This window comes from Heptranchias perlo, chromosome 2, assembly GCF_035084215.1.
Source record: "Heptranchias perlo isolate sHepPer1 chromosome 2, sHepPer1.hap1, whole genome shotgun sequence".
Lineage (NCBI taxonomy): Eukaryota > Metazoa > Chordata > Chondrichthyes > Hexanchiformes > Hexanchidae > Heptranchias > Heptranchias perlo.
This window is the reverse complement of record NC_090326.1, coordinates 9,767,452-9,781,980: the sequence shown is the minus strand read 5'-3', so window position 1 is coordinate 9,781,980 and position 14,529 is coordinate 9,767,452. Positions and strand designations below refer to the sequence as shown.

General features: G+C 40.6%; 1 protein-coding gene across 1 annotated transcript in view; it reads left to right on the top strand.

Annotated features, from left to right (window-relative positions):
- Positions 1 to 14,529, top strand: part of clptm1l (CLPTM1 like) — a 37,152-nt gene that overhangs the window by 5,495 nt on the left and 17,128 nt on the right. The window contains exons 2-6 of the mRNA XM_068000195.1: positions 2,653 to 2,753; positions 6,829 to 7,018; positions 9,882 to 10,024; positions 11,488 to 11,566; positions 12,358 to 12,475. Coding sequence (XP_067856296.1) covers positions 2,653 to 2,753; positions 6,829 to 7,018; positions 9,882 to 10,024; positions 11,488 to 11,566; positions 12,358 to 12,475 — 631 coding nt within the window. The remainder of the gene's footprint in view (positions 1 to 2,652; positions 2,754 to 6,828; positions 7,019 to 9,881; positions 10,025 to 11,487; positions 11,567 to 12,357; positions 12,476 to 14,529) is intronic.

Genomic DNA, 14,529 nt, shown 5'->3' with positions numbered 1-14,529 from the left:
CCCACCACCGACGTTGGGCTGACTGGCCTGTAATTGCCGGGTTTATCCCTCTCTCCTTTTCTAAACAGGGGTGTGACATTTGCAGTCCTCTCATCATCCCCATATCTAAGGAGGATTGGAAGATTATGGCCAGAGCCTCTGTTATTTCCACCCTTACTTCCGTCAGTAACCTAGGATGCATCCCATCTGGACTGGGTAACTTTTCTACTTTGAGTACTGCCAAACTTTTAAGTACCTCCTTTATTTTTATCCTGTCCAATATCACTGCTACCTCCTCCTTTACTGCTACAATGGCAGCATCCTCTTCTCTAGTGAAGACCGATGCAAAGTATTCACTTAGTACCTCAGCCATGCCCTTTCCCTCCTCGAAGATCTTTTTTGTCTCTAATCGATCCCACGCTTCCTTTGACTACCCTTTTTACTATTGAGGTCAGCTACAGCATTGTGCTGGGAATAGTCACTTAATTCTCTTCTGGACTCAACATTGATTTCAGTAACGTTAGATCATAACCACTGCTCCCATTTTTTCAGACAGCAGGTGCTGCTAATGGTTCTGCTGTTACCAATTACTGCTCCTCTAGACCCATCTTTTGTTCCTTTACTTGTCCCATTACCACCCTCCTTGCCTTGCACCATTGTCCCTTTTGTCATTTAATCACTCCTGCCCTCCACCCTATCACAGACCTTCCCTTTTGTTCTTTCCTCCCCTTTCTCTCTCTCTTTCCCCCCCCCCACTTTACCTGGCTCTATACTTTCCCTGGTTCTGTATTTTCTTGAAAACTGCTTAATCTTCAACTTCTTCCAGTTCTGACGAAGGGTCATCAATCTGAAATGTTAACTCTGTTTCTTTCTCCACAGATACTGCCTGATTTGCTGAGTATTTCAAGCATTTTCTGTTTTTATTTCAGATTTCCAGTAGCTGTAGTATTTTGCTTTTGATCCAACAAAGCACGAGGGTCCAAGCTTTTTGTCTTTGTGGGCTCCACAGATGCGTACCGTGGAGTCTCGGGAACCTAATAAAGTTTAAATCCATGTTTCTGTTAATTTGCTTACATATCAGGTTGCTAACGCTAACCAATCTTGGTGTTCTGATTTATCCACTAAAAACAGGCCTTTCCAGACCAGTAGTGCTAAAAATAACCCTTTTCAAGCTTCTAGAACCACATAAATACCGTGGCTACAAGAGCAGGTCAGAGGCTGGGCATTCTGTGGCGAGTGACTCATCTCCTGACTCCCCAGAGCCTTTCCACCATCTGCAAGGCACAAGTCAGGAGTGTGATGGAATACTCTCCACTTGCCTGGATGAGTGCAGCTCTAACACCACTCGAAGCTCGACACCATCCAGGACAAAGCAGCCCTCTTGATTGGCACCCCATTCACCACCCTAAACATTCACTCCTTTTACCACTGGCGCACCGTGGCTGCAGTGTGTGCCATCCACAGGATGCACTGCACCAACTTGCCAAGGCTTCTTCGACAGCACCTCCCAAACCCGCGATCTCTACCACCTAAAAGGACAAGAGCAGCAGGCACATGGGAACAACACCACCTGCACGTTCCCCTCCAAGTCGCACACCATCCCAACTTGGAAATATATTGCCGTTCCTTCATCATTGCTGGGTCAAAATCCTGGAACTCCCTTCCTAACAATACTGTGGGAGAACCTTCACCACACAGACTGCAGCAGTTCAAGAAGGCGACTCACCATCACCTTCTCGAGGACAATTAGGGATAGGCAATAAATGCTGGTCTTGCCGGCAACGCCCACATCCCATGAACAAATTTTTTTTAAAATTCAAACATCTCAAACCCGCAAATAAGAAATATATTTGCAAATAGGACCAAGTTGCCTGGTCTTTAAGGGCTGGATTGCCAGGATTTAGGGGCAGGTTAGATACCCCCCTACATGACTTTTACTCCTATCCTTCCTCCAGAGCAGCTAGAGTCATGCTGAGCCTATCCGAGCACCATGTGCTTCCTGGGAAATTTGTCAGGCTGTCGATGAGCTGAGATGTGCAGCTGAAACCTGATCAGATCATCTACGGACTATGTGGGTTTTTTTTTATTAGAAGTTAGCCTCCTTATATTTTCCTTCCAAAGCTGACCAAAGGATGTTTGTGGCTTCCTCTCAAGCCATCTCTGTTCTTACTCTGAGCCAAGTTCTTGGAGTTGCTAGAGAATGCCCTGGGAATGACAATCTTCCCTCCTTGTCAGGAAGTACCTGGCTTCCAATCGATCCATCGGGAAGCCGGTGGTAAGGGCCGTTTGAACTTGCATTCCATCTCTCTGCAGCACCATATGTTGGTTCTCCAGTGAAATGTAGCACATAGATGAAAAAAAATGAGGCTGTATGATTTATTAATTATCAAATTGTTAGTGGTGAAATTAAAATGTTATTGATTTTGCTGCCAACAGTCTAACAATTAGGACATTCTTTTAAATACTTGTCATTTTCAATTCTTTGCCGCTCAGTGTTGTGATGCTCTTTGTTTACACCAAAATGTTGTTTGATATGCCTTTTTTGGCATTGCTTGTATGATTGATGCTAACATTGGCATTTTATTAACATAGTTCAGTTTTGCACCCTTGAAATAATAATAGTGTATATGATTTTTTTTAAAGTTTGCTTACAGTTTTGAACTTGTATTTTAGCTGAGCATCTATACTTCAACAAAAAGCAGTGTTACTGACGGAGCCAATCTAAACCTCATGTTGAACATAGAACACTTTGATGTGAACTCTAAATTTGAGAGGTAACTTTTTTTATAAGTTTATATAACTATTTTTGCCGATTAATTCACAGAGTTCAAATACTGCTTCCTGCTGGTGTGCCACTAAGAGTTATGTTCAACAGATTCTTACAAAATATGACCATCTGAGTTTGAATGTAGTATCTGGGGGAGGATACATGGGGGAACAGAAGGAAGGATAAATAATCCCTTAGAAGATTAGTAGGGTTCATGCTTTATGTGATTGCTGTATGCAAACCCCCATAGTGCTCTAAATAGGCTGTGTTTGAACTTTCGGGAGTAATTATAAAAATGTTAAATAACTACCAATGTTTACTTGTATTAAAATACAATCTACTCTTAATTCAAAGTCATTTAATTCGAATCAGTTAATTTGGATTTTTTTTTAGTACAAAATGCTTGTCCCGTTTTATTTATATTGCTTAATTTGAATTATTGGGAAATTCACATTTTTCATGTAAAAAATGACTTTGATCAGGAGTAGACTACCTGCTTACTCGTTAAGACAAGCATTCTAATATATTTGGGCGTAGGCTCAAAAAAAAATGAATGATTAATTCTGCCTAAACATTCTAGCTAGAAGTTCTCTTGTAGCATTTTCCACTCTTCTAACATTGAACGGTTCTTGGCCAAATCCTCTTATTATTCCAGGATCATTCAGGAGGGCAAGGACAATCCAAGCTGTGAGGAGTTTATGGACTCCCAAGTCAAGGCCATCTGTTCAGCTGTCTCTACCATAGTGTAGTCAATTTGACTCTGTTTAATTGTTCGAGACTGACACCATAATGGTTAATAGTCATATGAGTTTATTTAGCACAAGCAAGAATCAATACATTACAGTATTTAAGTAGTAATTTACAAAGCACAATTGAGAATTATATTACCCCGTTGTCCTTTGGGTAGAAACCGCGACCTCGTTCCCCGTTCCTTCATGCAAGTGTTCTCGTTCTCGTTTACCTGCCTGGTACTCTCTCTTCTGTCCTCTACACTTAACAAAGGCTGAGGCTCCCCAGCTATATCCCAAAAAAATGGAACTGCAGCAAAATACATCAAATCAGGTATTTTCCAAAATACTCCCTTTAATTTACCTAATCCAGAAGAGACAGTGCCTTGTGGGACCCCCTTATCTCTCCTTATCCTTAGTACAATGTTCCTCAGTCCATGCAGTTGATAAATCACCCTATAGGCCTCAAAGGTGACAGGAGATATCTAGCTTCAGCATTCCAGTAGGTCTGAAGGAGTGGGGGTACCGTTATGTTTGTCCCTTAGTTTGCAGTATCAAGATTCTCATGGCTGTTAGTTCCTGTAGCTGCAGTAAGTTAATTTAAAAGCAGTCTGTGTTAATAGTACAGTAGTTTCAGCTAAAGCTTTGACTAGTTAACCCTTTCAAGCCTGGTTCCCCTAAATACCTTAACTTAGATTTCCTTACCATAGCCCCCACTTTTCTAAGCCTCGTTCCCATACTCTGTAGCTCCTTCCCAATTTCCGTTGCAGCCCTCATCAGATTTATTTTCTCCAAGAAGCCCACTACTTGGTCCTTCAACCAGCTTCGGACCATCCAGCTTCCCTTTCTCAGCTTCATACTTTCTGACGTGGTCAACCTCACATCCTTCCAGCACTGTTCCCATATGTTTTAAAACTTTAGCTTTCAACCCTTTATTGATAGTCCTGTGCTCGACCCTTCTATTGCCACTCTGTCTCCAGTTTTCCCTTTCTGTCCAAGCTCCTTGGGCATATCCCCAAGTGCTTACTACTCACTGAGTCTCAAGTTTCAGTTTATGACCGGGCAACAGCACTCTGGTCAAAGTCACCAATGACATGCTCTGTGAATATGACCACAGCTCACTGCCTCTTTCCCCTTCTCAACTTCTTTGCTATCTTGACACTGTTGACTATTCCATTCTCCTCAACTGTTTCTCCTTCACACTTCACCATTATAGCACTGCACTTTTGTGATTCTAATCCTATGTGTACTAACACAATTGGTGCATCTCATGTTATAGATTCTTGTCCTGTAACCACACAGTCACCTCCATTGTTTTCTAGGGCTCTCTCTTTGATCTGTCTTTATGGATAACTGCAGGTGAGAGAAGATTTTGGTGATGGACTGAATGTGGGGCAGAAAGCTCAGTCAAACAGAACATTAAAGTTGGTTTATGTGATGAGTGCTATTAAAACTGCAAATTGTTGACTTCAAAAAAGGTCACAATTTCTTGGTTACTCTTCAGTGCCAGATATAATCAGCTTTTAGGGTGTGGAGTGCACATTTCAACTTGGCTAACTGTGCATTGAATAGAATGTGCCATTTGCTAAGTAATTTATGTTTTTAATTTGGGTTAGTATGGATGAGGCATTTGATGACCATTTCACAGATCCATTCAGTAGTTTCCTGGCTATAGTAGATAAAGGTTCAGCACCTTATGGAAGAGCTGCTCGGTAGTGTCCAGTTCTGGGCACTGCACTTTAGGAAAGATGTGAAGGCCTTAGAGAGGGTGCAAAAGAGATTTACTAGAATGATTCGAGGAATGAGGGACTTTAGTTACGTAGATAGACTGGAGAAGCTAGGGTTGTTCTTCTCTGAGCAGAGAAGGTTGAGGAGATTTTATAGAGGTATTCAAAATCATGAAGGGTCTAGATAGAGAGAAACTGTTCCCATTGGCGGAAGGGTCAAGAAGCAGAGGACATAGACCTAAGGTGATTGGCAAAAGAACCAAAGGCGACATGAGGAGAAACTTTTTTACACAGCGAGTGGTTATGATCTGGAATGCACTGCCCAAGGGGGTGGTGGAGGCAGATTCAATCGTGGCCTTCAAAAGGGAATTGGATAAGTACCTGAAGGGAAAAAAATTGCAGGGCTACGGGGATAGGGCAAGGGAATAGGACTAACTAGATTGCTCTTGCAGAGAGCTGGCACGGACTCGATGGGCCGAATGGCTTCCTTCCATGCTGAAACCATTCTATAATTCTATAGTGGGAACTTACCAACTGAGAGATAGCAAGAAGTTGAAGAATTTGTGGATTAACTTTTTTAGCAAACCTTTCCATCAACCCTAATGCATTGGCTTGGGTGGTGCAGTATATGAGAACGCTTTTCTTCCACCTCCGAAGCCTAGGTTTCCATCCATCCTAGAACAATCAAAAGTTTTTTTTTTCTGTCATAATTGCAATGGTGCTAAGTGAAATGTGTTGAGGGCTTATCTCTATTCCTACTGGATGTGAGTCCACAGTACAAAACTGTCCTTAAAGAGAGCACAAAATCACTAATATGGGAAATGTCACAGTTTTGTCACCTGCTCCCTTGGTGAGAATACTCTGTCAATCTATTTAGGTCATTTTGTGTTGCTGCGACATTCCTTTTTCAGGTGTTAATTATAGATGTAGAGGATAAACACCAATACGGATTGGTTGGCCAGTTTCAGTGTTGTAATTTCTATGTAAATGCAAGTTCGTTCTTTTTTAAATGTCCCCCATTCCACAATATCATTCACAGTAAAGTAATTGAATCTGTGTGGGAAGAGGCATGTACTTTATGCAAGAACCATGAAATCTTCATTGTGTTGTTTAATTCTTAAAACAAAGAATTCTTGGTAGAATGAGTGAAACAAGTACTTTCTCGCAAAACATGTAGCCCAAATGAATGAGCATAGAGCTTTTTAAAAGAATAAGAAATAGAGAAACCCCCATCACAGAACTCAGGAAGATTTTGTTACGAGCTTTTAGTACACTGCATGTTTCAGTATTTGTCTGCTTTTATATAGAGAAGCGATGACTGTGGCTAAATTCACACAGTAGTCTGGTAAATGATGTGTTCTTTTGAATTTCAGCAATAACAGTCAATATCATTAGAGATAATTAGGTGGAATGAGTTTTTCATTTGGATTTAATTTCACTTTAACAGTCCCCTGATTTTTTTTTTTGAATTCTACATCCTTTGAAATTCAAACTTGGTTGATCATAACAGATGTTGTCATAAAAGATGTTATCATTTTATTAATGTTATCGAAACTTGTATATATGTGTGCACCCATTTCTTCTGTGAATCATTCTATTTAACATACTCTTATTTATCTTGTTAAAGGGCCGTCAATGTTTCATTACCAAAGAAAACTCGTAGCAATGGGACACTGTACACTCATTTATTTCTCCACCATGTTGGTATGCTACCTTGGCATGACAGTAAGCATGTGTATGCCATTGGTCACCTTACAACATACATGATCCCTAAACCTGAGGAAATCAACCTAATTACAGGAGAGGCTGATGCCCAAGTACGTGTTGTTTTATATATTTGGGGGGTGGGGGGAATTAAAATTACAAATAAAATTAGAAAAGTAGATTTTTTTTGTTTGGACAATAGATTGAAAACATGTAGTACGTTCAGACTGGACTGCTGTTGATGACTAGCTCCAAAATTGGTAGCAAACTGACATTGTAAACAAGGAAAGCTTATGTATTTGGAAATGGTGCACATTGTGAGAAGAGGTGATTTCAGCAAAAGTGGTGGGTTTTTTTTGGTTGTCGATAGGCTGAGCAGCTGAAGTGCTCATACCTGCACTACACAAGCCAGGGAAGTGGTTAGAATATCTCATTTCCAATCACTGGCGATGGTAGCAGCCCCACCCCTGGCAAATAGTTGCTGTTTCTGACTTCAAAGTAGCCTGTGTTTTTGATAAAATTATTGCCATGTATTTTGCATTTCCCATTTGCTGTGCTATATAGCCTAATTGGTGCTGCTAGTGGTGACGCCTCACCCTGATTTTTCAGAAGACTTTAGTGTTTGAATGCAATGTAGTGATGCCTACAATACTGAACTTGCTGCTTTGTAAAATAAAATCTCATTATACATTGCCTTCATGTCAATGCAGTTCATTTTTGTTTTATAAACTTTCTTTGCACTCAACAACTTGAGTGCCTAGAAGGTTGAGAGAACTAGTGCTGGAGTACTAAGGAAATGGTCAAAAGTGTTCTGCGGGCACATTGTGGATGAGTCTGAAGTTCTTGTTTTTCTCGGCATTGGCAAGACCAGAACCATCCTGTTTGGCCCCCACTGGAAACTCTACATATTAATTCCTGATATTCCCTTTCCTGGGTATCTGCTTGAGCTAAACCCATTGGTACACAGGCTTGGTGTCTTCTTCATCCCTGAGCTTTGAGCCCCATAAGAACATGAGAAATAGGAGCAGGAGTAGGCCATACGGCCCCTCGAGCCTGCTCCAACATTCAATAAGATCATGGCTGATCTTTGACCTCAACTCCACTTTTCCGCCTGATCCCCATATCCCTTGATTCCCCTAGAGTCCAAAAATCTATCGATCTCAGTCTTGAATATACTCAACGACTGAGCATCCACAGCCCTCTGGGGTAGAGAATTCCAAAGATTCACAACCCTCTGAGTGAAGAAATTTTCCTCATCTCAGTCCTAAATGGCCAACCCCTTATCATGAAACTAAGCCCCCTGGTTCTAGACTCTCCAGCCATGCGTAACAGTCTCACAGCATCTAGCCTGTCAAACCCTCTCAGAATCTTATGTTTCAATGAGATCACCTCTCATTCTTCTAAACTCCATACAGTATAGGCCCATTCTACTCAACTTCTCCTCATAGGACAGCCCTCATACCAGGAATCAATCCTTTGATAAGGAGACCAAAACTGTACACCGTACTCCAGGTGAGGTCTTACCAAAGGCCTGTAGAATTGCAGCAAGAGTTCCTTACTCTTGTACTCCAACCCCATTGCAATAAAGACCAACATACCATTTGCCTTCCTAATTGCTTGCTGTATCTGCATGTTAACTTTCTGTATTTTGTGTACAAGGATACGCAAATCCCTCAACATCAACATTTAATAGTTTCTCACCGTTTTAAAAAATATTCATCACCAGTACTGCCCACTTCCACCTTTAAACGTCACATGTCTCTGTCCCTAACTCAGCCCCACTGCAGCTGAAACTCTCAAGCCACACCTTTATGTTGAGACTTTATTTTTCCAATGCTCTCTCCACTGGCTTCCCAACCTCTGCATTACATAAACCATAACTCTTCGAGAACTCCCCTGATACAAATTCCTGTTTACCGATCATTTGGGTTCTTACCGACTTCCATTGACTCCCCATCCTCAGTGCCTCAATTTTAAAATTCTCATTCTTGTCATCAAATTTCTCTATGACCTGCTTTTCCTCCATGACATCCTCAACCCTTACTCTCTGCTTTCCCCCCCCCTCTGGTCTTTTGCATTATCTCCCTTCCCTTTCTTCCCCCTCCTCCCTGGGCTCTACTATCAGTGGCAGAGCCTTCAGCCATCTTGCATTCACTGACTGGAACTTTGTCCTTAAACCCATTTGACATGCTACATCTTCAAAAGCCTCCTTAAAATTCTTTGGCTGCAATTTTGGTCACCCTAACCCTCACCTCGTCTTCTTGCTTGCATCTAAGACTCCTCTTGGGAAGCTTTGCTATGTTAAAGGCACTATGTAAATATAAGTTGATGCTGTAGCTGAATGTGTGCTCCAGCAATCCTGGTTCAGTGGCTGACCGTCAGTATTCAAATTTCTGTGCATGAGGGATTGAACTCTGGGTAGCAACACTATTTGTGAGAATTTGAAACTTTGGTGGTATTCTGTGAAGAGTTTTAATGCAGGTACATCCTTAAGATTCCAGTTTTTATTGTGTAAACCTGATTTAAGTACTGTTGTGATGATGTTCTGGTCATCTGTTTCAGAGAACTGACAAACTAGCGATATCTCGGTAGTCTTATTAAGGGTCAACTGTAGCAAGGAGTAGGCCGTATTCTGTGTTTTGTTGCACAGATAGTTCAACAGACTAAAAGAGTGGTTCCCATGGTAGTTAATCCACAAGATTGACTGACAAAGATTCGGGCATGCTATAATTGTTGTTGTAGCATAATGTTGCCACTGGTATGTTTCCCTGGATATTCATCTGAATAATAAAGGGATGTTATGGATTAATCAAATCCCTATGTCCTTACTAACTTATTTTAACGGTTTGTTACCTTTTAGAGTTTGTTAAATTCTATCTTTTGGTTATTCTTGAGTTTCTCATTGAGCAAGATTAACTACTGTTTTCCTTTGCAGAGTCATTTTTGACCTTTTTTCCTTTTTCCCCACCAAACCAGGAAACAACAGCTAACACTGAAGCTAAAGTTCTAGACCATCCTGTTGCGCATTGGCGATCGAAACTCACCATCAGTATCATGGCAGACAACTTCACTTTTGATGGATCTGCACTTCCTGCTGATGTACACAGATATTTACGACTGTAAGTTTATAACAACTAATTGTACATATTCCAAACAAACCTTAATATTGTTAAGTACATTTATATTTATCTAGTTGATGGGTTCTGTAAAATTTAAAGAAAACTGTTAGAATTACTGCACATTGTAACGCTTGTTTTTTTTAAAGTTTCTTTTAGCGCTCAGTAGAATGACATTTATCTGCATATGGATGTAATGTGTACAATTTTACGCATGACGTACCTTCCCAGATCTTTAAGGAAGACTGCTGCTGAGGTGCTCACTGCCACAGCCATTACTCCCTAATCCCCACTGAACGCCAACTAACTATTGCTTGGCACAATATGAAATACATGCATTTCACTGGAAGACTGCATTCTGTTCATTTAATATTTCATGTAAAATAAACCAATTAGCCTTGTCTTAGAGTGCTTCTCAGTATGTTTTCTGAAAGATGAGAACACCTACTGGTGGCATGTGTGAAACCACAGTATCCAGCACACCTAGCGAGCGGCCTTATTGTTACGGTCCCCACTCCATGCTATCATCGAACTAGATATTTGGCAGTAAAGCTACTCTCCAGATCACAAGGTCTGCTTACTATGAGCATGATGCTGAACCCAAGAGAATATTTAGTGCAGATCTAAAATTTATAACAAATAAGTTCAGCTATGATGCTTCCCATAGTGAAATAGCTTGCCGACATTCACTGCCAAGACTGAGACGTGACCACTTGGTATGATGTACTGGAGGGTGCCCGGCATCCATGGAGTAGTACCCCAGCAGGAGCTAAAAGCTTCAGGAAATGAGTGGGTGAAAGAGAAAACTAGCAGAATAAACCTTTTTTTAAAAAATAAAGCTCTCCATCCAGAGGACAAGGTAGAGAATGTATCAAGGAGAAAATGCAAGCTGTTAATCTATTAAGATATTTTGATTCATTGGGTACACTTACAGGAAAAGAAAGTCTATGCAATAAGTTTTATTTTGATCTCTCTGTATTTTCTTTCTGTCTCTCAAAATATGAGTATGAAGACAGACTCTGTTTAGTCTCTTACTGGCCAAAAGCCTCTAATTCTCTTATTTTAGCTGTGGCTTAAAATCCTATGTACGTAGCTTACGTGCTGCCCTATTAATTCTTACTGTCAGTGGATTGACATGAGGGATTCATAATGAATGTTATCTGTTGAATTTGAGATTTTGTGTTTAGAGCTCTGATATTCCTCAGATAAAGAGACCCATTAATTTTCAGAGTTTAACTACTATAACTGTAAAATAAAATGCTATCTCATTCAAAACACACAGTTGCACATTCAAATATTGTCGTAGCCAAATTTAGCAACTAATTGGCTGCTGAGTCTGAAGTACTTGAGCACATATAAACACAAGGATTTGCTTTAAAAAGGAAGTATCATTCTGTGCTTTTCAAAAGGCTTAGATGACCAAGATCCAGTTCCTTTTAACACTGTTGTGATGTTTGGTATCTTAGGATGCAGCATGGAAAGTCTGTGCAGTATCTTCCTATACTGTTTGTTGATGAGCTGAGCAACCGAGTGAGAGATTTGATGGTGAGTTCATTTTTTTCCCCCAGTAACAGGGAAGACTTTTGTTACAACACTTGACTGTATGGCTGTGCTTCATTCCATTTTCTGCAGTGCCAAATTTAATCTTATGACAATATTTAAAAACGTTTTTTTCCCCAACTTTTTTTTTTCCTCCTCCCCTGTTTTTCCATGACCCTCACCATGCCTGGTCGAGAGGGTAGGAGGCAGCCTGCCCTACTGCTCTGTAACTACCCACTGGGAGGTGCCCTATAGTTCCTCAGGCGCTCCAACCTTATGTAGGAGCATCTGGCATCCCCATGATGATATGTTTGAAATATGTAACGCATCATGTGGGAAATCATAGATGCAAACCCCCAGCTTACCAATCTGTGGTTCAAAGCATTGATGTTCCAATTTACTGCCTATGATATTTTCATAAACGTGCATTTTGTTAGTCTCTGGTCCACTCGCTATGTAAGTAAATGGCAAAGCTAAAAATAAAGGAACATTGGCCACCAATATAGCGGGACATCTTTAGAGGCCCAGTAAATTATACCCAGTAACAATTTACTAATCAACAGAGGGAAGCAATGATTGGATTAGAATGGATGTCTGAGTCCTTCGTGTACTAGTGTGTGTTGTGAAATTCTGCTGGATTATACTTTCAATCAGAAAATGGCTGTAAATTTGACATTTTAGTGCAAAATTGCATTCATGGTTCCCTTGAACTAAACTCTTTGAATGCTCCAATACCGTTGCACCCTTCAAAACAATCTGCTTTCTGTTGTCTAATATTTACAAACTTTCTATTGCAGATTATAAATACTACTTCAATTACATTACCTCTTACGATCTGTTATGATGCAATATCACTCGGGAAGCTGCGGTTTTGGACCCACATGCAAGAGGCTGTCTTTTCATTACAACGGTTTGGTATGCTTTTTGTCCTTCAAAATGCCCAGCTAATTTCTGTTATTTTTAAAGTATCCCTTTTGTTATGAAATTGAGGGATATCAGTACTGGGGAATGGGACTCTCTTCCATTTTGGATGCCCATGCAAATATTCAATACACTAGGATGACCTATCTCACCGAGCAAAACTTCTTCAACAGAGTAGGAATAAACGGGTCATTTTCGGGTTGGCAGGTTGTAACTAGTGGGGTGCTGCAAGGATCAGTGCTTGGGCCTCAGCTGTTTACGCTCGGTCCCCTCATCTAAGAATTGTAATGTATCCAAGTTTGTTGACAATACAAAGCTAGGTGGGAAAGTAAGCTATGAGGATGACTCAGAGACTGCAACGGGATATAGACAGGTTGAATGAGTGGGTTAGAAGGTGGCAGATGGAGTATAATGTGGGGGAAAAGTGAAATTATCCCCTTTGGTAGGAAGAATAGAAAAGCAGAATATTTTTTAAAAGGTGAGAGACTAAGAAATGTTGGTAGTCAGAGGGATTTGGATGCCTTTGTACATGAATGACAGAAAGTTAGCATGCAGGTACAGCAAGCATTTAGGAAGGCAAATGGTATGTTAGCCTTTATTGCAAGGGGGTTGGAGTATAAGAGTAAAGAGGTCTTGCTGCAATTATGTAGGGCTCTGGTGAGTCCACACCTGGAGTACTGTGTACAGTTTTGGTCTCCTTACCTGAAGAAGGATATACTTGCCTTAGAATGAATGCAAATGAGGTTCACCAGATTGATTCCTGGGATGAGAGGGTTGACCTATGAGGAGAGATTGAGTAGGATGGACCTATATTCTCTGGAGTTTAGTAGAATGAGAGGTGATCTCATAGAAACATGTAAAATTCTTAGAGGGCTTGCCAGGGTAGATGCTGAGAGGCTGTTTCCCCTGGCTGGAGATTCTAGAGTAAGGGGTCGGCCATTTAACACTGAGATGAGGAGGAATTTCTTCACTTGGTGGATTGTGATTCTTTGGAATTCTCTACCCCAGAGGGCTGTGGATGTTCAGTCGTTGAGTATATTCAAGGCTGAGATTGATAGATTTTTGGACTCTAAGGGAATCAAGGGATATGGGGAATGGGCGGGAAAGTGGAGTTGAGGTCAATGATCAGCCATGATCTTGAATGGCGGAGCAGGCTCGAGGGGCCGTTTGTCCTACTCCTGCTATTTCTTATGTTCTTATAACTGCTGCAACAATGTGCCTTAACACCAATCTCCGATGCGCACCCTTTACTGTACCAGTTTTGCATTTCCATTTCCCACATCAACTATCCCTTGCCACCTCTTTTAATATTGCTGATTTAGAGCTGTGTTATGGACAGTTTTCTGCTGCAGGTCATTATCACTGGGACCTGGGTTAGAGCTACCCGATATTTCAAAGGTAGACAGTATTATTACTGAACTGTGCAGTAATGTGTGATGAATGCTTCTCAGTAATTTGGCAGTATTTATAAGAATGCTTTTGTAGGTATTTTTGTAGACCAGTGGAATTCACATGAACTGCTTCAATTATACTTTGAATTAAAATCATACTGTTTTGTTTTGCAAGCCATGCAAATACTGGAATATTGTTATTATAACCCTCCATTTGATTACTACATTTATCACATCTCTTGTATGTCAGTTCACTGAGTTAAGAAAATAAGTTTGGAATAAGAAAGGGCCATTTAGTCATGAAAACTCATCCTTGCATCTAGTCATATTTTAAATAACCCTGAAATTTTTAAGTCTCTTCGCTTATGTGATTATGTCAAAGCACTTGGCATTCTGAGCAAAGAAGTGTTTCTGAGATGTTCTAAATTTACTTTTCACTAAAAGGAAGTTAACATAATTCTGTGCTTAATTGTTTTGTGAATGATGGTAACGAAGTGTACAATGGAATGTTGAATATTTCAAATCTCATAGTTTATTTCTGATTTTTGTTGCTTTGGATGTAGTGATATACAGTAATTGTCTGCAATTATTTCCTGCTGGGGGCACTTCCTTCTTCAGCACAGGAAATCCCTGTCCACAGCTACGTCAGCTCATCTA